At 39.7% G+C, this 24081-nt stretch overlaps 1 protein-coding gene across 3 annotated transcripts in view; it reads right to left on the bottom strand.

Moving 5' to 3' along the window:
- Positions 1-386: 386 nt before the first annotated feature.
- Positions 387-24081, bottom strand: part of LOC121571954 (KH domain-containing, RNA-binding, signal transduction-associated protein 3) — a 176408-nt gene continuing 152713 nt past the window's right edge. For 2 of the 3 annotated variants that reach the window (XM_041883758.2, XM_041883760.1), the window contains exons 7-9: positions 18794-18876; positions 3959-4017; positions 387-1315 (exon numbers count right to left, since the gene is read on the bottom strand). In XM_041883758.2, the coding sequence (XP_041739692.1) occupies positions 1221-1315; positions 3959-4017; positions 18794-18876 (237 nt within the window). In that variant the 3' untranslated portion in view covers positions 387-1220. The remainder of the gene's footprint in view (positions 1316-3958; positions 4018-18793; positions 18877-24081) is intronic. The other variant, XM_041883759.1, reaches the window with a different exon arrangement.

Below are 24081 nucleotides of genomic sequence, written 5' to 3'. Positions count from 1 at the left end.
GACTTAAATCTGTGATTGATATTGTATCAAAACTATTCCCTACAAAACATTACCTGAATTGTAAAATACAAATATGCAACGCAGTTCTTACAAAATTGTGTTGTTTCGTTGCTTGCATTCAGTTTTAAGATTTTTCATTAAAATAATGTTAACTTTTATGCCGTTTTTACATGTTATCATATTATTCAGAAGTTCATTCTTGATCAACATGGTATCGCTCAAGAGTCTATACATTCATTACGGAATATAAAAACCTGTATTAAAGTGAGCATTTCAATATTATCGTCAGCATCATTCTTTCCAATGTTAGTTTTGTTAGTTTAGATTATAGTGTTTTTCTATTTAGCTATGTAAATACAGAATTAGGCTCTTGAACACAAACGTACTTCTTTCAAAATGTTTATTGAGCATCAACCAAGAAGAAAAATGTAAAGGGCTTACATAAGCGGAGAAGGTTAATATGGTAATACACTATTTCTGCTACCAGACCAATTCTACATGGTTTAATGTCTCAAGAAACTGATTATTACACTGTCTGAAAGCATTTCAGGGTTTAAACCCCTAAAAAATAATAGATTGGAATGAATTATTAAGAGCTTTACATAAAATGTTTTGCAGCTCTTGAATATTTCTTTAACTGAGGATCTCTACACAAAAGGAGAGTATGGCCTGTGATTGAAGTTTGATTAAAGGGGGAAATTAAACAGAAACACACACGTCTACACACGTTTTAAGATAGGAAGAAAACAGTTGACACAATCCACAATGATTCCACACCATGCTTTTATAAGCCCTTTAACACTAAAGAACTATCATTTACAAAAGGAGATCAAACAACAATATGTATTTCAGGATCTTTCTGTTTTCTGATTGGAAAGGTTTCATTTACAAGGGACACAATTGACCAATCACCCTCAGGAAAAAATATCTACAATACTTCACCTCTCTACAACTAAATCACTAACATATTCAAGTGACCAATCCCTCTATAACCGGGTCCAGAGTATTTAGATATCTACTTGTTTAGGAGTGGGTAGATTACCTAAATTATACACATTATTCTGGTGAAAACAGTCTTGACATGATACCAGGTTCTTCTGTTTTTAAAACCCACATTTACGATTGAGTGTTTTTATTCTAAAAAGAAGGGAGCGTCCGTATAAAATCCATTACATGATGACACGTCCGTGAGGGATTGTGCAGGTTGTTGTATAATCAGTTCAATATCTGGAGTAGGGCGTCTCTCTGTACACTCCCTTGGTCGTCCGTGCGGCTGGCACCTTGCCGCGATTAGTTGTCCACTCCTCCTGACCTGCTTTATAGGGAAACAACAGTAAGAAACACTTACTTACACACACACACAAACACACACACACACACACACACACACAAACACACACACACTCTTGTGTAACTCAGATTTTTATGTAATTTTTACACTGATGTCAACAGGTTATTGGACAAATATTTTGTTCTATTTTCCTTAGCCTGGAACTGAGGTAAGCATTCAGCTATCATGCGACAATCAGGCATCAATCCAGGCAAAAATAGTTAAATTATGTCAAGGTTCTGTCTTCAACAGTGACCACAAATCAAGCATCATGGACTTTCTGGTCCCAGAATCCTTTGAAAGTCTGATGTTGATATGGCTTATCCAACTGGAACAACAAAAGACTCCCACAGCCTCTGTACTTCAAACAGAAAATCCACCAAGAAGCTTGTCATTCACCTAGAAGGATACATTTAGATAATTGAAACAGAAGATCAAATAGCTACTTGCAAAGAGCCAGTGTAGTGGCTCCTAGCAAAAGGTTGCAATAACCATTAGCCCAAATCAGACCTCATTCAGGCCCTGTGCTGTCTATGTGCCAAGTGCCTGCTACATCGATGGCAGCCTTTGTGTGATCTCTAGCCAGCAGAGTCTCATCCCCGGAGCAGAGCAGAGGCTCACAAAGGACTGTTTTTTCCCTGACATGGTCTCCGCTGGCAGCCCATAACCAATACTTTCTAATTAAACGTGTCACCGTTTCTCTGGCACTCACTTTAGAGAGACAGTGACCAAGGTAACCTTGTGTTTAGAGATCAGCTATGTACCATCAACTCTGTTTATCGTTTAAACAGCGCCTTCCTTTTAACCGTCAAACACCTCTTTCTTTTGACCTGTTAGAAAGCATTTAGCGTTGTACAGTTATCCGCTGTGTGTGTGTGCTTTTGGAGGGTAGTTCTTAACACTTTTCAGCCAGAGTTTCTTGCCACATTATTCCTGTGTGTTAATCTGTATTGCAAATTGGAATATGAATAAGCTCCTCTTTCAGTTACAATGACAACAATTAGGTGGGTGCTTACATTTGTCCTATTTCACCCATGTACATGTGTGTATTATACACGTGTGAATTGGAAATGTGTTTTTTGCATATCCCACTTCCCCTGAGACAGCCTCACAGTCAGGGATCAGCCATTATTGACAGCAATCCTGGAGCATTTAGAGCTAAGTGCCTTGCTCAAGGGCACATCAACAGATTTTTCACCTAGTCGGATCAAGGATTCGAACCAGCAACCTTCGGTTACTGGTCCAACGCTCTTATAGGCTCCTATGCTATGTTATGGTCAATTACAAAGTCATTATGGACTGAAGAACATATACTGTAAGTCCTTCACGTTACACATAGTGTCTCAGTCTGGTGTCAACTGTATACATTTACTGTGAAGTGCTGTAAGAATTGACATCTGCCAAAGCAAGAGGAGACCTGGGTAATGAGATGACATTAACGGCTCAGTGACTGAAACGGGAACCATACAGTGCTCAAGTCATTACACCAGAAAATAAAACCATGGTTAAAGCTATATTAGAAAACCAGACGTCAAGGCATATCAGTTACTCTATCACTCATGGTTTATGTATGAATACAGTCAGGACATTCTGTAGACGTAGCCATGCCCCGCTTTATAGAATTACTATGTCTTTATCAGACATCCCCAACCTTTATAATAACAGAATTGTGTTTGACATTGTCAGAAAAATGAGCACTGTTCATATGGAGTTGCATAAAAGAGGCCTAATTCAGTTGTGAAACAGAATAATCATTCAGCAATTCTTTTACCATTATATTGACATAGAACATGCCTCATGTTATCCCATCACCTGGCATCCTGAATAACGCTAACGATACGTCTACAACAAATGTGTCCAAAAAGGTATGTAGTACCTATTGAGGGGAATTACATTGCATGTGGGTTTAAAAACCCCTAGAGTCAATTGATGCACCAGTGCGTCAATCTAAGTAACATAATAAAAAAATCCCATTCAAAATCTGTCAGTTTAAACTAGAGATATCCGTCTCAATCCACCGCATCCACCGATATCGCACTTCTGCATCTGCTGTGAAAGGTGGCAGAGCTAGAGCGGTGTTTGTCAGACCATGAGACATCCCAAAAATCGGTCTTCTCACAAAAACATTTGTTGCTTCCGAATTGTTTGACCTACCTATTTTGACCACTCGATGGAAAGGGGAGACTCTCATGAACACGATTGTGTCCTCTGTTATGCTCTACAACCCCCACAAGCGTCAGGGGAATCATCTGAAGACGGTACAGTCAATATGCCAACTTCTGTTTGTAGCGTCCGAACCGTTTGGGCTACAAACTAATCTGATCCCTCTATGGAAAGGGGAGATTCTCTCAAACACGATGGTGTTCTCCGTTTTGCTCTACGACCCCCACAAGTGTCACAGGACTCGTCTGAAGGTAACTGGCACCGATTAATTATTTTTTATGGAGGATGAAGGTAGTTTTTTGCCTACCCAAAAAGGGGTTAAATATGTGTACAAATAATAATAATAATAATAATAATAATAATAATAATAATAATAATAATAATAATAATAATAATGTATATTTCCTGAGCTTTCTTATATCTCCTAGATATAGGACAAAAACTTCAAAACAGTTATTAACTCACCGTATGACTCATATGATTCCTCACCATTATCGTGTCCGTACTCATAATAATCGTCTGAGCTGTGAAGGGAAGGAAAGAGGAGATCTCCATCAGAATCTCTGTTTAACAATAAAATGTCATTGCCAGGCCTTTTCTTAATAAAGAACAATAGAGGTTACGGTTTTTACAACACACAGCCATCAAATCATTACCTGGAATGTGAACGGCATGAACTGTTGGGTAAAATGAAATAATATCAAGGTGAGAATATGATGTGCAGAATTTATGTACCATTCTGCTGTATGTAATCATAAAGATACACTCTACATGGCATTACAAACATATGCAAAAGGTGCATACAGAATGTTTCTTTCAAAACTATGCCTTCCCTCTCTTAGAGGATGGTTGTGTCTATCTCCCCATTTCCTGTCCCATAACAGAGTATATTGAGATATACTGTATATGAGAGATGGCACCTGTAATGAAAAATAAAAAAGCCATCTTGAATTGTAGTTCATTTCTTTGCTATTCTTTATTTATTTCTCAGCGGTCCCCGTTGACTTGCTGACAGAACAATTGTGTGCTGGTATCATTCAGTATCAGTCCTATCATTCAGACCCAGAAAGGTAATTCATCATAAGGCTGCCATAGAGCCGACACTTGCCGCCCATCACAGCTGAGTCCCCCCGCCCCACCCCCAGCCATTATCACCTTGGCTGATAATGGAGAACAGCAGAAATTGCCCTAGCCATTATCACCTTGGCTGCTGTAGGGTCATTTACCTTAGTCGATCTACAAACTCATAGCCTATTAGCTATACAATTGTAATGTTATACCCCTGAAAGTGGGGAAATATGAGAAATGATTCCCACTGACACGTAGCATCTGTACAGTCAGTTGTAATGATTAATTGCATATCATCAACTCGCAACATAGATATCTCTTTTCTCAAATTACATAGGGCTCACATTTGTATTCCTAGGCGTTACTAATCAAGCTCTGCACAAACAGACATCTATAGAGCACACAGATGATCTTATTATCACATTCACATGAATTATTAGAGTATTACTTACAATTCTGTATTAATATCAGCGATGTTGTGGTAAAAAAAAGTGGGTAATGGGTAAACTATCACCTCCAGTGGGCGATCGCGATAAGAACAAACAACCACCGATATAAATGAAAACGTATTAACTGTATTGTTTGCATTTTGATTGCATTTTAATGTAGACCTATATGGAAGATAGGAGATGTTCATATTGTTTTTGTTTTTTAGTTCCTAACTAAGAAAGTTATTATGAGAACTTAGTAGCCTATTTTCTTGTTCCTGCGGAGGTAGGCCCCGTTTAACGTTAACTTCCTACTTCATCCTTCTAGCTGGCTAAGTAATACTAGCCAGAGCCCTTCAGAAGTCTCTGCCGGCAGCTAGCCACTGACTGACTGTTTCTATAAGCGACTATTTACCAGTTTTTGTTTGTTTGGGGGATATCTGTAGACACGGCAGGAGTTGCTGGAAGGTTTTAACATTGCCTTTTGTCCGGCATCTCACAAACACAAAAACTCTCTGGCTTAGTGCTGGAGGTGACACTACGGGCTCAGCTATACACCAGATCAACACAAAAGGTTGAGGTTTATGATTTTCGCATTTCAAAGCACTTAATGATTATTACACTTTGATTGACAGCATGTTTTTTTAGTTTTTTTAGAAACTTAGGCACAAGCTGACATGAACAATTGAAAATCATGTAAGGGGACAGAGGTGGGAAAAACGTCCATTGTTGTGGATCTATAAACGTCAGCTTTGAGACATTGTCCAGAGAAGGCATTCATGTTGGGTTTCTTCCCTGGGGAGATCATTGACTTGCATTGCTCACACAGCTCATGACTCAACCAGTGAACAATAACGGCAGAAACAAAGGCAGGCTTTTTCCTCTTATCTAAACTGGATCCCTGCTAAGATGTGAGTGATTATTTATGCTCTGTGTCCACAAAGAGAAGCCAGACGTTGTTATTCAGAGTGTGATGTTTTCCAATTAACCCTCACAGCAGAGGAACCACTGTGGGTCTTACACTGGTGTCCAGCTGTTAATATATACATGAGACTACTCATCATGGCTTTAGAGAGAAAACCAGAGAGAGATAGAGAGAAAGAGAGAGTGTGTATGAGAGAGAGAGAGAGAGAGAGAGAGAGAGAGAGAGAGAGAGAGAGAGAGAGAGAGAGAGAGAGAGAGAGAGAAGGAGAGGGAGAGGTAGAGGGAGAAGGAGAGAGCGAGTAAGAGAGAGAAAGAGATGCAGCAAATGAATGCATGTTCTCTCGTTCCGTGTCTTGTACAATGTGAAACACCTGACAGGGTTTGTGGTAATTTGATTTCACACCATGTCTCAACACTGGGATGTATTCTTCCCAGAGCGGAACCCCTCTGAATACACACTCAACTACAAACCGTTCTGCTGGAACGCCCTGGGAAGCTGAGGGGCTAAATAAGTGTCTCATCCGTCCTGTTGGTATAAAGCTAAAGGCTACGAGGACCAATAGCAGCAGCCAGGTCCTCAGAGAGCTGCCAAGTCAAAGATTCCCCCTTTCAAAACGACAAGAGGAGGACTCCCAAAGCTGTTAGGCACCTCTAATTTCTGGGATTACATTTTGTCAATATCCTCACACCTTTTCTCCTCTATTACCCTGTTCTGGTCAATGAGTCCTCAGGCTTCAGGTACGTTCTGAAGGGCAACGATCCAGGTGAAACTAACTGCTCATATGCCCTTCAAGTAAAATACAGGTTGCATCCCAAATGGCACAGTCAAATGCCTCATAGCACTTTTATAGTGGCCCTTGGTAGCTCAGTTAGTAGAGCATGGCACTTGTAACGCTAGCGTAGTGGGTTAAATTCCCAGGACCACCCATACATAAAATGTATGCGCGCATGACTATAATTTGCTTTGGATAAAAGAGTCTGCTAAATGGCATGTATTATAAACCATCCATCAACACTTTATAAATAGTCACTAATGGAGTAAACACGATGCTGGGAACGAGTCAGGGACTGAAACAATCCCAATTTACCCAACTGAATTCAATTTTTATGTTGCAAACTCTGTAAACATTCCTGAACAGCTAATGATGGAGAGGAGCAAGGAGAAACCCAGAGCAATCTGTCTTAAAGCGCTGACCGGCCTGGACCTTGATAAATGAACACCCATATCGCCCATTAGCTAACCCTGTCTCGTGATCAGGAATCAGGGAATCTGACTCCAGACCTGCTCGTCCACAGGTATACCTACTGCCTGGCTCTCAGTTTTACAGGTATCTCTATAAATGGCTGATCCTAAGTACTGATTTTGCCGTTTGCGGCGCCACTAAACAGATGGTGGTGTTACATCTGAATGATGTAGTACACGTCCCTGGTGGACTTTCCTTTCTTACATAGCCATTACTCTTCTGTTGCTCTGTGATAAACCTGCAGAGATCTGCTAGGACATTAGAAAGGATCCAGAGGCACTGAGAAGAACAATCTATAATCAGCATTCATATTCAGAGGAGAGAAGACACATTTAACAGCATATTCAACAGATTTTCCTCATACATTTCATGCAAATATAAGGGGCATATTGATAGCAAGGTAACTTCATTCATATTGACTCGTTTTGTACATTTTAGAGTGGGTACAGTATGTATTTTGTATTTCATGGATTAAGGCTCTGAAAAAATATAGCAAAATGCCCCAAAAAGACAAAAATAGACCAAATATAAACTGACACAAAAGGAACTGGACTTGGGAGAAAGTGTCCTGTATATTATCCAAAAAGAGGTTGGTGTAATTGAAATTGAAAACTCCCTCAGGGATATGCTGTTGATTGCTTGTCTCAGCAGCTGATTGCAAAGGCAATCTGCACTTTTGGACCCTTGCTGCGCTGTCACAAAGACGGACTGAATGGTAAACGTCATGGATTTACATAATGTGTGAGTATAATCATCTGCTTTGTCTGAATCTGACCCCCCCATGGTAATCAACTTATCGATGGTCAATCAATGTTCAGCAGTCATGGCCTACTACATTTAAAGTCACCTCAGGTTCAGATTGTGTCTTGGTGAACGGATGGGCAGGTGACTGCAATGTTAGTAAGGCCCAAGCATATAGACTAAATTTGCATCCCAAGTGACACCCTATATGACACCCTATGACACCCAATATAGTGTATTACTTTTGACTAGGGTGCATAGGGCTCTTGTCAAAATAAGTGCATTATATAGAGAATAGGTTGCCATTTGGGATTCACCCTCAGTTCTTCATCATGTTCTCTAATGTGCTATAAACTGGCATCATCCTGAGAGAGTCTGGAATCTCTCCAAGACAGCACCTGAGACAACAACCACAAAAAACACTTGTTTGGCATTACAAGACTAAAATATCTCTAGCGCTGAAGCAAATTAGGGAAAAAGATAGAAGTTGCTTGTCAAAACAAAACGTTATAAACTGCTGAGAACTAAATTAGAATTATATTGAAATGATAAAATATGCAGGTAAAGTAATTATACAAAGTACCCATCTGAGAACTGCATGACTTCTGGTTCTTAGATAGAAATCAATACAATTATGTTAAACTAATTTACTCTGTTGAACTAATGTACAGCTGCTGTGTGTTTGCCAAGCCTGAAATACTAGGTAATACAAACTCGTCGCATATTTCCTAGGCCTAATCATGCCAAGATCTTGTATGTATGTTGTTATAGTGAAACTCTTTGATTTCTGGGGTACTTTCCACAACTGATTGACTCTGTTAGTGGTCTGCATTGGTACTTCTGTTCTAATTCTGTTGGTGGACTACACACCAAGACTTGCCATTCAGACATCCATAACTGTTCTCTCCCCTGTACTCTGTCCTACCTCAGCATGGTTCTCTGCCCTTTGCTGCTATCTCCACAAGTCCCCTGTGCTCTGTGATACCTCTTACCTCCACGCTTGTCTCTTGTATTGAGTTTTACAGCTGTTCCTAGGGGATGTGTCTGCCCTTTAAAACACTGTCACAGCTACCCCTGTAACCGCAACCCTCCTCCCTGTAACCACGGCCCTTTGGGAGCAGGCTGACGGGCCAGGGCCGGTATTCAGGGGAAGGGAAGAGGCGAGAGGTCCCTGTAGTCTTATAGGTGTCAGGAATTAAATAACACTCTGATCCAAACCGACCTGTGTGAGTGTCCAACCTCTGGATGACCTCACCCAGCGTCCAGCGGTCGCAATACAGAGCAGCACCTGTCATCCTCCTCATTTACCTACAGAGAGATCACCTCCTATCACTAATTCAATGAAAGTGATTCTCCTCCAGTCTCTCCATTTATCTGACCTTCCACCTGCTTAATAATACCCACACATCTACCGACCTACCTACCTACCTACCTTCAGTTAACTCTCCAGAGACATAGCCCTTTGCCAGTGTTTTAATAATAATGTTGTGTTGGGTAAATCCATGATTGTGCACCCCAATACATGTCAGACATCCTTTTAAGTTATGTACCCAGTAGGTCCCTCAGGTCCTCTGGCACTGGCCATTTAACTATCCCAAAGCGTAGGACCAAGAGGCATGGAGAGGCAGCCTTTAGTTATTATACCGCCAGCCTCTGGAATAGCCTGCCAGGGAACCTGAGGGGGGGCCGAAACTGTGGACATATTTAAAAGTGATCTTAAAACGCATCTTTTTAGCTTTTCTTTTCTTTAGGGTGCTTTTTAGTCATTCAGTTTTTGTCATTCTTTTGTTTTTTATCGTATGTTTGTTGTGTAGTAAATATTTCAGCTTTTATTTTAATTGTTATTTATTAGTTTTTCCTATGAAGCACATTGCGTTGCATTCCATGTCTGAAATGTGCTGTATAAATAAAGCTTGATTTGATTATTTGATTTGGGTCAGTGTATTAAACGCTGTAGAAAGAGGCTATGATGGCGCTCATACAGATTGACTGCTCTTGTGCTGAACCTGAAGCCGTCATGGATGTCATGCTGATCTGGCGTTCCAAAATGTTCCCCAAGGCTTTCCCTGTCTTCTGAAATATGTAAATGTCTCAGAGTTGAGAAGAACCGCCATTTAGCTAAAAATCTCATGTTTCAAGGTTGTGAACTGTTTAGTTTTTCCTTTGAACGTGAATCTGCTACATTCATGTTGACTAAATATGTTCTAAAATTTAGTTTAAGCAATTACGATTTGAAAACAAGTTGCATGTCTTGTATTTAGTAGGAATAATATGTCCACCTCAATCATGTCTACAGTATAGTAGACATACATGTCCAGAATTCCCAAAACAAACTCTCCAGAATGGCTGCCCTGTTTCCCCGCCAGGCATAGGGGCTGATATCATACTGGAGACACTGGAGAAACCAACGCTAGTAAAAAGCTCTGCTTGTTATCCTGCAGCTAGTGAAGTCCTGCCTGCCATCCTGCAACCAAGCCAGGGCTCTGATGTGGTGACTGTGCTGTGAGCTCCTCAGGCTCTGTGAGGCATTGTTAGGGAGACGTCTTGTCCATGGATCCAGTCTAACACTCCCTGGGCATGTCCCTGCTCCAGCCCTGCTACTGCTCTGACCTGCTCAGGCTGAGTTTGGGCTCCGGGCTAAAACAGGGCTGCACCTTTTGTTCATCAGCAGATCTAAATTGGATGACCTTAAAAAGGAAATGTGCTGTACCGTATGCACTATGCACTGCTGTGTTGGATGAACTGTACACGTTGGCTCTGCGGTGTGGGAAACAAATGCTTTAGAAAACAAGTCTGTGCGAAAATGGTTCATCATCATGTCCTTTCAATTGAATTGCCTGCTGTTAGATGTAGTAGGATAACTATGTTACAGTATATTCAAATATGTATATGTATATACACTGAGTGTACACAACATTAAGAACACCTGTTCTTTCCATGACATAGACTGACCAGGTGAATCCAGGTGAAAGCTATGATCCCTTATTGATGTCACTTGTTAAATCCACTTTAATCAGTGTAGATGAAGGGGAGGAGACAGGTTAAAAAACGATTTTTAAACCTTGAGACAATTGAGACTGGGATTGTGTATGTGTGCCATTCAGAGGGTGAATGGGCAAGACAAAATATTTAGGTGCCTTTGAACGGGGTATGGTAGTAGGTACCAGGCGCACCAGTTTGTGTCAAGAACTGCAACGCTGCTGGGTTTTTCACACTCAACAGTTTCCCGTGTGTATCAAGAATGGTCCACAACCCAAAGGACATCCAGCCAACTTGACACAACTGTGGGAAGCATTGGAGTCAACATGAGCCAACATCCCTGTGGAATGCTTTCGACACCTTGTAGAGTCAATGCTCCGATTAATTGAGGCTGTTCTGAGGGCAAAAGGGGGTACAACTCAATATTAGGAAGGTGTTCTTAATGTTTGGTGTACTCAGTGTATATAGTACCTTGATGTGTTTGCGCAATGCTATGGGGTATCATCACCATGCATTGTAAAGGGCTGCTAGCGTCTATGATGCTCTTACTCTACAGATGAAAGAAGAAATCAAAGGGTCTTGTCTGGTTAACAATATCTCTTAATAATCAATCTTCATATGAAATAGGGATACTTTTAAATGAAAAATAATAACGCATTGGTTTATGAGAAACTAAAAACATTACTAGTAAGTTCAGAAAGAAAGGAGTGTACTATAGTGTACAGTACATATTTATAAATACCCACTGAGAGTAAAAACTCTTCCTGAGAGTATAAAGAGCAGGCAGTGTTCTAAGAAATTGCAAGAGATCTTTGCTTTTACATGTACATGATAAACAATCTAAGCTCAAAATAAAAATAAATACTTTCTAGCCAGTTCTGAGACGTATAAAGACATTTAAATAAGTCAACAAAAATATGTAAATAAACGGAATAGTATGTCTCAGGAGGAAGATGCTGTAAAGTATGGAGGCCCATTAGTCAGCCCATGGGTGTGTCTAAAATGGCACCCTATTCCTACTTTTGTAGTGCACTACTTTTGTGCACTATAAAGGGAATATGGTGCCAGTTGGGACGCACACCATCTCTAGCCAGAGAATAGATCTCAGAATCTCTTTGAGTCTAGCATCAGGCCTCTGGGCAGAACAGAGCTGAGCACAACCCACCCAGAACGCACGCACGCACGCACGCACGCACGCACGCACGCACGCACGCACGCACGCACGCACGCACGCACGCACGCACGCACGCACGCACGCACGCACACACACAATCCACCCAGCCTCTACATGATGGACTTCTGCCTTAAGCCTCTGTGATTATTCACCAGGCTGCTTTTAAAACAAATGGCTGCAGATAGACACCAGGGCTCTAACAGGCAGGCAGGCTTCAATATGTACCCCTCAGTCTCTGAGCAACTACATAGAGGAGAGAGAGGGGAGAGTGGGAAAGGGGGAGAGAGAGAAGCCGAGACTTTGGCCCTAACAGAGAGAGTGTGTGAGAGATGGAGGCCGCCTGGCCTGGGCGACATAAATCCTGACACCGCCACAAAAGAAAACATCAACCATGCCTCCTCACAAAGCAGGGGACAGCCAAATATGTTATTTTTTTCTTTCTTTTTTCCCTCTTCTTTTCCCCCTTTACAGCTGCCTCTAATGCAATTTTTGACATCTTAAGTGCTGCAACAATCAGGCCCTCTTTGAAACTGCCCATGCACGCAGAAAATACAGAATAAAGGAGAGGTGGGAAGATGGTGTGACAGCAGCAGGGATGCATCCCAAATGATGCCTTTTCTCTATTTATTGTGCTACTTTTGACCAGCGAGAGAGTCAAAAGTAGTGCTCTATTTAGGGAATATGGTGCCATTCGGGACGCATCCCAGATGCAGGACCGATAAAAGAGAGTCCTTTGACCTTAAGTGACATGGTGAAAGTAATTGCGATCGCTTCCTTGATATGAGAAAATCAATTCTGTACAGTTAGTTGCAGGATCTTCTGTTTCTATCAGGGGTTGGAACCGAAAAAAAATTCCAATCGTTTTGTTCTGAACAGAACCATTATTTGTTTTGTTCCGTTCCACTGTTCCGACCAGCAAAATAAAGTTTGGAACCGGTTCAAACCCCCAAAAAGTAATGTTTTATATAGTTCCTTTCTGTTCCTTTTTAAACCTCTGAAATCATTTTTTATATAGAGCACCTTGCTACGGAGCGGGCTATAGATGTTTACATGCATTGGAAAGACAAGTGTTGGGCGCGAGATGCGACTGACATTATTCAGGTTGGGAGAGAGCAATAGAGGGTGGAGGCTTAACTTTAAACACTGGGCATTTTGTTTTTATCTGAATTAGGCCCAGAGAATTATACCTACAGAGGAGCGGCTTCTATGAAAGAGCTTTGAATGACTTCCGAGAGCTAGTTTAATGTTGCACCACAGCTAGCTAGCTAGAAAAGAAGCCTGTGTGTGCAGACCGGCACCAGAATTAAAATAAAAACCTTTTTATAGTTAATAAATCCAATGTGAAACGTGATAACTATAGTATCCTTAACTAGCATTGAAAAATGTAATCCGTTCTTCTCTAATAAAAAATATCTCTCTGAATCACGCTTGTAGCGTCAGTAGGTAGCCGACACACGCACACACACACTGGCAAATATTTTCAGCTGGCAGGCAGAACCTGGAATAAGTGACAGGACATCAGAATGAGAAGTTACAGTAGAAAGACAGCTATCAAAGACAGCTATCAAAATTATTGAGTCAAAAAGCTTGTTTCCCCTCAATCTCATTCTGAGTCCCCAAACTCGGTCTTCTCTGTTGGCACTAAGACATGCACTTTGCATGCCTGGCCTGTCTGATCACCCATCCATATGTTCCATTAGAGTTCAATCTATTAGAGGTCGTTCCATTTCAGTTGGTCATGACGCAGCGGATGTTTATCTATCTATAATTCAGAACTATCTCTTTCTCCTTCAGAACTCTAATATTCATTAACCAGTTTTTTTCTATGAAATATTGTTGTATCTCCGTTGATTCTTGGAAGTATGTCAAAAGCAATTTTTCTGATCCCTAAATGTGAATTGTTCCCCAACCGATCATTACCAACAGCTGGATTCTACTGTAATCAATAAAGAATAAGCACAGACGCTCCAAAATGCATTTATGTATTATTCTATCCTTACAAATCTAACTATTTCATGTGTAAATTTTTATTTTATACATAAGGTAACAGTAATGGATCTGAAGACACCACCCCACGCATAGATTTTTCTACGGTCTTTCAAACTACTCTGAAACCGAAAATATTTACTGTACTCAAATGGTACACATTATTTCTCAATAGTGAACATAGGAGAAGAATAGTGGATGTACCACTGCTCCAGGTAGCTCTGTCCTTGTGTGTGCATGTGTGTTTGTTTGTGTATATCCTCATGCCCCGAGTCCATTTCATGTTTCTGATTGTTAACCAGCTACTGTCAACATTCACACCTGTATGTCTCACCATCGCTACACATGCCAATGGATAACTAGCATGCTAACATGCTAATCTGACATAGTTCACATTAAAGATCTTTTCGGATCCCGAAATTGAGATCCAAACTTAATTGGATATGTAAAATTCCTACCCGACCCTGACAGGATCCGGTCATAAAAAATAAATAATACTTGATTTATCCGATCCAGATCCAACCCAAAGCATGTCAGAGTTGAGAGAGAATCGGATCCAAAATGGGTCGGGTCTGTATCTGGACCCCAATGGATCCGAAATATATAAAATGGAGCTTGATTGCCCGAAATGGAGCATTACTGCAAGATAAATTGTTTTTACATGTCTGCTGAACTTTAACGTGCATTTTCAGTTGTATCTAAAATAATTAATTTATTGTCTACAGCTTAGTATTTTCATAATGACATCCCTATTGTTAAATGGAGAACATTAAGAGGTATTCAGAAATGTTTTCCTTATTTCTATTGACCAAATATTTAAGTAGGATGATTTTTTTTGCGATGATCATTGTGTGTCAGACTGAGAGCAGCTAATTATTTTACCGAACAACATTACAATCTAGCCTACTTAACTGTTTTGATAAACATTGATTTAGACTAAAGGTAGGCTATAGCAAACTTGACCAGCAAGCTTCAAATTCAAAATACATTTTGAATAAGCTAGGGAAGGATGGAGTCTCTCATCTGCATTACGTCATTTCCAAAAATTGGGATTTGTAGGTCTAGGTTATTATTCCCGCTATGACAACACTATATTTGGATGTAGAATATTTTGAGGTTTTCAGAGATCTGTTCATTTTGTTTCTGTTGACAACATTTTTGAGAAAGGAGGAATTTTATGTGGTGATTTTAGGATGCTAAGTAGTCAGCGAGTGCTGTGTGTTAGAAAGTGTTAGACATATTTTGGTAGGCTATTTCTATAACTCAAATGACATGGGAATGCACGGGAATGCAGATGGGAGACTCCATCCTTCCCTAGCTTATTCAAAATGTATTTTGAATTTGAAGCTTGCTGGTCAAGCTTGCTATAGCTACGTCATTATAATTGCCCAATATTTAGTTTTCTAAATGAAATGTAGATATATCCTTTAGGCCTACAGAATTAGCCTCTACAGCCTGAGATTGGTTTGGATGCGGGTTTGATAGAAAAGTCAACCATGCCACGGCTGTGTTGGCCTACCGCCCAGAGAGTTAATTAACGATTAATCATTGAAGAGTGAAGTTTTCCTGATATTTCTTATACCTATCCATGCCTTACACAATGAATACATCAGCAGCCTTTCAACATTAGGCGACAATATTTTCAGCAGAGAAGCCTATGGCTATCAGTCTACCGCAAATGCACATACAGTTGAAGCCAGGCAAATAATCTCATTTATAATTTTGTTTTATACAAATTAGATTCCCCAATAATCTGATATCACTACTTACTGTTCTTATCAAATCACTGATATGAGAGAGAGGGAATGATTCAGCACAGTAAAGCCACTGAATTCTGAAAGTAATTGAATCACCAAAACAAAGACATTGTAACTCCAGAATGCTCCATACAGTAGGTCAGGGTGTCCCAATAGGTGGAAGTGAATTTATTTGCCCCCCCCCCCCCCCTTTATTTTCTAAGCAACAAAAAAAATATATATATACAGTTGAAGTCGGAAGTTTACATACACTTAGGTTGGAGTCATTAAAACTTGTTTTTCAACCACTCCACACATTTCTTGTTAAGAAACTATAGTTTTGGCAAGTCGGTTAGGACATCTACTTTGTGCATGACACAAGTAATTTTTCCAACAATTGTTTACGGACAGATTATTTCACTTATAATTCACTGTATCACAATTCCAGTGGGTCAAAAGTTTACATACACTAAGTTGACTGTGCCTTTAAACAGCTTGGAAAATTCCAGAAAAAAATGTCATGGCTTTAGAAGCTTCTGATAGGCTAATTGACATAATTTGAGTCAATTGGAGGTGTACCTGTGGATGTATTTCAAGGCCTACCTTCAAACTCAGTGCCTCTTTGCTTGACACCATGGTAAAATTAAAAGAAATCAGCCAAGACCTCTGAACATTTTTTATAGACCTCCACAAGTCTGGTTCATCCTTGGGAGCAATTTCCAAATGCCTGAAGGTACCACGTTCACCTGTACAAACAATAGTACGCAACTATAAACACCATGGGACCACGCAGCCGTCATACCGCTCAGGAAGGAGACGCATTCTGTCTCCTAGAGATGAACATACTTTGGTGTGAAAAGTGCAAATCAATCCCAGAACAACAGCAAAGGACATTGTGAAGATGCTGGAGGAAACAGGTACAAAAGTATCTATATCCACAGTAAAACGAGTCCTATATCGACATAACCTGAAAGGCCGCTCAGCAAGGAAGAAGCCACTGCTCCAAAACCGCCATAAAAAAGCCAGACTATGGTTTGCAACTGCACATGGGGACAAAGATCATACTTTTTGGAGAAATATCCTCTGGTCTGATGAAACAAAAATAGAACTGTTTGGCCATAATGACCATCGTTATGTTTGGAGGAAAAGGGGGGGTACTTGCAAGCCGAAGAACACCATCCCAACCGTGAAGCACAGGGGTGGCAGCATCATCATGTTATGGGGGTGCTTTGTTGTAGGAGGGACTGGTGCACTTCACAAAATAGATGGCATCATGAGGAAGGAAAATTATGTGGATATATTGAAGCAACATCTCAAGACATCAGTCAGGAAGTTTGGTTGCAAATGGGTCTTCCAAATGGACAATGACCCCAAGCATACTTCCAAAGTTGTGGCAAAATGGCTTAAGGACAACAAAGTCAAGGTATTGGAGTGGCCATCACAAAACCCTGACCTCAATCCTATTGAAAATTTGTGGGCAGAACTGAAAAAGCGTGTGCGAGCAAAGAGGCCTACAAACCTGACTCAGTTACACCAGCTCTGTCTGGAGGAATGGGCCAAAAGTCACCCAACATATTGTGGGAAGCTTGTGGAAGGCTACCCGAAACGTTTGATCCAAGTTAAACATTTTAAAGGCAATGCTACCAAATCCTAACTGAGTGTATGTAAACTTCTGACCCACTGGGAATGTGATGAATTAAATAAAAGCTGAAATAAATCATTCTCTCTACTATTATTCTGACATTTCACATTCTTAAAATAAAGTGGTGATCCTAACTGACCTAAAACAGGGAATATTTACTAGGATTAAATGTCAGGAATTGTGAAAAACTGAGTTTAAATGTATTTGGCTAAGGTGTATGTAAACTTCCGACTTCAACTGTACACACACAACATGAGCAGATTAACTTGGTCAAAAATGTTCTTTATTAAAGACGACCAGAAAAAATGCATTGGCATTATGGGCAGTAGCCCATAACATATTTATTTGAATGAAAGCTAGGAAACTAGCGCATGAATGAGTCACTCATCATATATCGCACTTGACTCGAGTCATTCAACATGAATTAACAAACTGTTATTAAATAAAATAGCTAAATAGTCTACTAAATAGGCCAAGCCTAAACAAATAAAAAAAGCATAAATAAACTAGTAAATTAAATCAATAAAACTATTACATTAAGTAGCTCAGGTCTTGAAAATATGGGCAACCTTTTCCCCTCCGTATCCACAATGTGCATAAATGAGGCGAATACAGATAATTTGCCTGTTGGTTTTAACAGCCTGTCTTTCATGCAGTTTCTTTTTTTTTCACATCAGCTAAAAACGACTCAATGTTTCAGAAACACACTTTATATAGCCTAGGCTATAATTATTTTCCGCTGCGTCCTCCTCTCCCACAACAAGTAGGCCTATAGCCTATTTCACGTGCAGTGCGCAGTGGCTGGTTTTCATAAAGTGAATATGCTGTTTTGTCACAAAATAATATTGACACATTTGGTTTGATGAAAGAGGGACCGCCTGACAATCATTTAAGATAATACAATGTAAATGTAAATGTGTGCAATGTGCATTTATGTTGTTTAGGAACTAACTCTTCAAATATAATTACAGATCCGGTCAGTATTTCACATATTTTTACACAGTTCCGAGGCACGTGGCCACCGAGCGGGATCCGACGGTTAACTACAAAATGTGGGACCCAACCAGGTCGGATCTCCGGTAATCGGGTTCGGGTAGATCCGTGAAGACCTCTAGTTCACATGCTGCTAATGGAGAACAACCATGCTAACATGCTAATCTGATGTATAGCACTGATGCAACATCCAGCTAACAATTTCTGACAAACTTGATGTATTTTTGATTAAGATCCTTATAGGGTCCACTTGATTTGCCCACGTAAGAATCCTTTTCCCCCCTATTTAACTAATGAACACCAATAATAGACACTACAGTATCGTCTTGCTAAAACAGGGGTTAGGATGATAAGGACCCCTGAGAAACAGGAAACGGACTCTTACTTCTGTCCTTGATTGCTGTAACTGTTGTCGTAGGAGTCATAACCCTGGTCATCGTAAGCTGTCCCGTATCCATCATCATATTCCTGGAGATAGAAAGAGAGGATCAAATACATAAAGAACATTTATAAACATCACCACAACTTCATTTTTCTGCGCTCTGCAATCACCTCTAAAGAGGTTTGAGGATAAATCAGAAGAGGAGGATGAAATCCCATGTCTGCCATGGGACTGGTCAGTCCAGGTCACTCAGTCCATCCACTTCAGTTGGTCATAACATAGTGTGTTTCTATCTATAGTTGTCTCCTTTAGAACTATACTATTCATCAACCATTTTTTTTTACACCTCAGCTAATTCCTTTATTGTACCTCTGTTAATTCCTGGAAGTATGTCAAAAGCAATCTTCTGATCCCTAAATGTGAATGGTTCCCCAACCGATCATTACCGACAGTTGGATACTGCTGTAATCAATTAAAGATCAGCACAGATGCTCCAAAATGCATTCACAAATCTAACGATTTCATGTGTAAATGTTTATTTTATGCATACGTTAACTGTCATGTATCTGAAGACACCACCCCACAAATAGATTTTTTTACTGTCTTTCAAACTACTCTGACATCGAAAATATTTACTGATCTCAAATGACACACGTTATTTCTCGATTGGGAGTATATTAGAAGAATAGGGGGTGAACCATTGCTCCACATACACGTAGCTCTGTCCTTGTGTGTGTGTGTGCGTGTGTGCGTGTGTGTGTGTGCGTGTGTGTGTGTGCGTGACAGCCAGATGTATCTCCTCATGCCCGAGTTCATTTCATCACCATCTCTGAAGATGAGCCTCAAACCTCTGCTTGAGCTCCAGCAATATCCCCTCTCCTCCCCCCCTCCTCCCCCTCTCACCACCCCCCAGTCCCCTAACCCCCTGCCTAGTGAAACATCAAAGGGGCACAGAGCCGCACCCGTCCTAATTTAGGATAAATGGGACTTATGTTCCACAAATATGTCGACCCCTCATGACACATCCCTCATCCCCCTCACCCCCAACAGTCCAGCACTAATTCCATCTGGGTGATTTGCATGCACAAACTGAGAGAATTACAGCGAGAGAGAGAGAGTGAGAGAGAGAGAGAGAACATACTCATCATCATCTCCATTTTATTATGAAAGCCTCTAATGCCTGATTAGAAACATGCTTCTGCCAAACGCCACCATTTGAATCCACTCTTTTATCTTTAATCCTGAGGAAGTTAACGAACTAACTGTGTATGATGATGGAAAATAAAGTTAATCAAAGTTGGGCTGGTTGTGTAAATCTGTATGCGTCCCAAATGGCACCCCATTCCTTCCTAATTAGTGCACTATATAGGGTATAGGGTACCAATTGGGAGGCACATTCAGTTCCCTGGCCTCTGGTTTTCTAATCACCACAGTATCAACATCAATATTACCATGTTAGATCACGGGTGTGTAAATCTGATCATCAACTGTCAACTGTCATGGCTGTTTGTTGGTGGATTATGTATTATGGACTGTAAGGTCATGATACAATGTTTGGCTGTGACGTCAATATGCAAAATACCTATATAATATATAATATGATTCATATTTGAAGAGTTTCATTCCAAAATGCTGTATATCCATTTTTAGAAATGTTGGTAAATGATATTTTATTGTTTAAAGAAATTATGAAAGAGATTGGTGAGTTTTTTCACTATCTAATCATGGCATGGGGTTGTTCAATGACAGACATGTATTTGTTTAAAACCTATCACTTGATGGTTTCATTTCAGAGAGACAAATTTCATGTCTATTTTTATTTGTATCCTATATATCTGCCTCACTCTCAGAGAAATAAGTAGGACTGCTAGGTTTTACACAGCCAAATGTAACAAATAACTACATTTTTAATAAAGAAATGTACAAATGATACATTTGTAACATCAATATTAAAAACATGTTTAAGAAATAATATGACATCTGTATGTAAAACATTACATTTGAGATTTTAGTCATTTAGCAGATGTTCTTATCCAGAGCGACTTACAGTAATTGCATTCATCTTAAGATAGCTAGGTTAGAGCAAAAATAATTCATAAAAATACTGAGCTATATTTTATGCAATTTTTGGGGGGGAAATTATATTATTTTATACTAATACAATTGCTCAGAGAAAGATATTTTATTTAACGAGTAAAACATTTTTTGTCAAAAAGGTAGGGATCAAAATTATTGAAAACATTTATGAGTGAGAAAGTCAGAGAGGGTCAAAGATCATACCCCAAGACATGCTAATCTCTCACCATTACCAATAACAGGGTAGGTTAGCATGTCTTGGGGGTATGATCTTTGACCCTCTGTAACTTTCTAACTCATCATTATTCACAATTCATTCAGGATTATCTGTAATCATGGTAGCATCCACAATAATGTAGAAGTGTTTAGAAACATATATTATTATTTACAATAAAAGTGACTATAAAATTACACAAAACATTATTTACCATTCATTTCTATTGGCACAACTTAATGTGAAACACAATAAAAATGAACTGCAAATGCATCCAACAAGTTTCTAGTCACACGCTTGATGTAGTCATCGTGTGCTAGGTATATGGGACCAAATACTAAACTTTTGACTACTTTATTGATAAGAATCTTATTGGGTGTCAATAATTTTGATCAATACCTTTTTAAGAGAAAAAATATATTACCTGTTAAACAAATTGTATTACAATATAGCACAGTATTTTAATTATTTATTTTATACCATTATTATTGCACAACTTTATCAAGGGTGTCAATAATTTCAGACCCCACTATATACAGTGCCTTCAGACTTCTGACTTATTCCACATTTTGTTGTGTTACAGCCCGATAAATGGATTAAATATTTTTTACACACAATACCCCATAACGAAAAAGTGAAAACATGTTTTTAGAAATATTTGCTAATTTATTGAAAATCAAATAAAGAAATATATCATTTACATAAATATTCACACCCCTGAGTCAATACTTTTTAGAAGCACCTTTGGCAGCGATTTTAGCTGTGAGTCTTTCTGGGTAAATCTCTAAGAGCTTTTCACACCTGGAATTTGCAACATTTGCCTATTATTCTTTTCAAAATTCTTCAAGCTCTGTCAAGTTGGTTGTTGATCATTGCTAGACAACCATTTTCAGGTCTTCAGGGTGCTGTCTTTCCTCATGTAAATGTTCTTACTGTGTGATGTTCAGTGCTCTATAAATCCACATTAGAGCCTAACAATGTCATGTTATTGTCGTTTAACTTACCAGCTCCACTCTAAGTGAGTTAGGGGAGAACTCAACCCAGAACATGGCTGTTTTACTAAGCATGCTTGCAGGTTAGCAACATATTTTATTATGTTAGCTAGACTTTTCTTTAGAAAGATGGGCCTTTGGGAAATTAGAACAACTTTTCAATCAGAAACTTGACTGCAATAGGTAATGCTAGTCACATACCTTTGTTTCGCCTCTTGCAAAGCACTGATAGCACAGCTCAGTAACTAGCAGTATGAATGAAATGTGTTGGAGGGATAAATGAGGGCATACACACACTGCACTAATACAATATGGCTACATTTCCAAGTTTAAACAGGATTAGCATGTCAGAAAGGGATGGAGGGAGCAGAGAGAGAGAGAGAGAGGGGGGACCAGACAGAATAGAAAGATGAAGGGAGCAGAAGAGAGAGGACAGAGAGATAGAAAGAGAGAGAAAGAGAGAGGGGGTAGAGAACAGAGAGAGAGAGAGAGAGGGGGGACCAGACAGAAGAGAAAGATGAAGGGAGCAGAAGAGAGAGGACAGAGAGATAGAAAGAGAGAGAAAGAGAGAGGGTATAGAGAACAGAGAGAGAGAGAGAGCAGACAGAGAAAGCATATAGAGCAAAGAGACAGCTCCTAAGTGAGTCTTTCATTTGTATGCCAGAGGAGAGCTGAGATGCGTGTAGTTAAAAGATAAGGGCTGCCCTCAGAGGCCATAGTGACTAACAGAGGCTCTGGCACTGAATGTTTCAACAACAGTATCACAGACGCTTTACTGTGCTCTACAATATACCCAGTGGATCAGAGGAACAGATAGGGAGGGATGCTGCTGAAATACAGAGGGGAGGTTTGGAGTTTCACACCGCCATAGCATCTCCATGAGAGTTAGACTTTATACAACCATCATCATCACTGTCATTTCAAATAGTATTTATATGCTGTTTCTAACCTATTGTGAAGGAAATTTTATCGCGTGAAGAGATAGCCTTGAAAATGTTCATCTCGTCTTTCGTGTCATAAATAATTATTGGTTCCTGCCTGTGCTTAATAAAGATATGAAGGGGTCATGACCCCCTCTTTAGGACCATCTGGCAGAACGCCCAAAATATGTTCTATAAGTTAAGATAGGAGACGGTGCAAGACACATGCAGGAACCAACCCTATGAACCATGCCTATGTAGCTTGTCTGTGTAAGCAGTATATAAGAGAACTAACAGGACTGCCCCGGGAGAGCTCACTTCAGACCGGTACTTTATGCATATAAGTTTGACTGTGACCTCTCCAGCTTGCTGTTAATAAAGAATGATTCATTTAAGATTGACTTCAGGTGTCCCTGGTGGTAATTTCCACAACACTATATTTACAAACAAATAAAGTACAAGTCATTGCTGTTATACAGTACAGATGTAGGATCTTAAATTGATCACCCTGCTGCAGGAAATGTGAAACTTGTAGTGTATTTGAGGTTTAAAAATACTTATGAACTTTGTAATTTCCACTTAGAAATTTCAGACCTGATTTTCCCTTCAGAAAAATGTCAATTAATTATAATCCACATAATAATTCAAATTTCTTGTTGCTGTCGGATTATTATCCTGCTGTAGCAAACTGGGTCAAATTAAGATCCTACGTCTGTATGAACAAGTTTTTCTCATGATCATAGCAGAAATATCTACTTTTGAAACCTGTTTTTTGTGTGCTATGTAAGGACAGTATGCCTTCTTTGCCATTGACATTACTATAAAAATCACTGTCACAAATCCAGAGGACAAACCCAATATAATGCAAAGAGATGAACCATTTCAAAGAGCAATATAATATGTTTGTATTGTATGTAACCCGTATATACATTATACTGCATTCAGGAGCATTACACTGTTGTCAGCTACAATATAACACTTGTCTTCTCTTTACAGTGTCAGCAAGAAGGGTGTAGCCCAGCCTAGCTTCTAACACACACACACATGCGCACACACACACACTCTAATTTACAGCATAGAGGAGAGAAC

The sequence above is a fragment of the Coregonus clupeaformis genome, chromosome 8 (genome assembly GCF_020615455.1).
Source record: "Coregonus clupeaformis isolate EN_2021a chromosome 8, ASM2061545v1, whole genome shotgun sequence".
Taxonomy (NCBI): domain Eukaryota; kingdom Metazoa; phylum Chordata; class Actinopteri; order Salmoniformes; family Salmonidae; genus Coregonus; species Coregonus clupeaformis.
The sequence above is the reverse complement of the archived record's forward strand: the minus strand, read 5'-3'. Positions and strand labels throughout refer to the sequence as shown.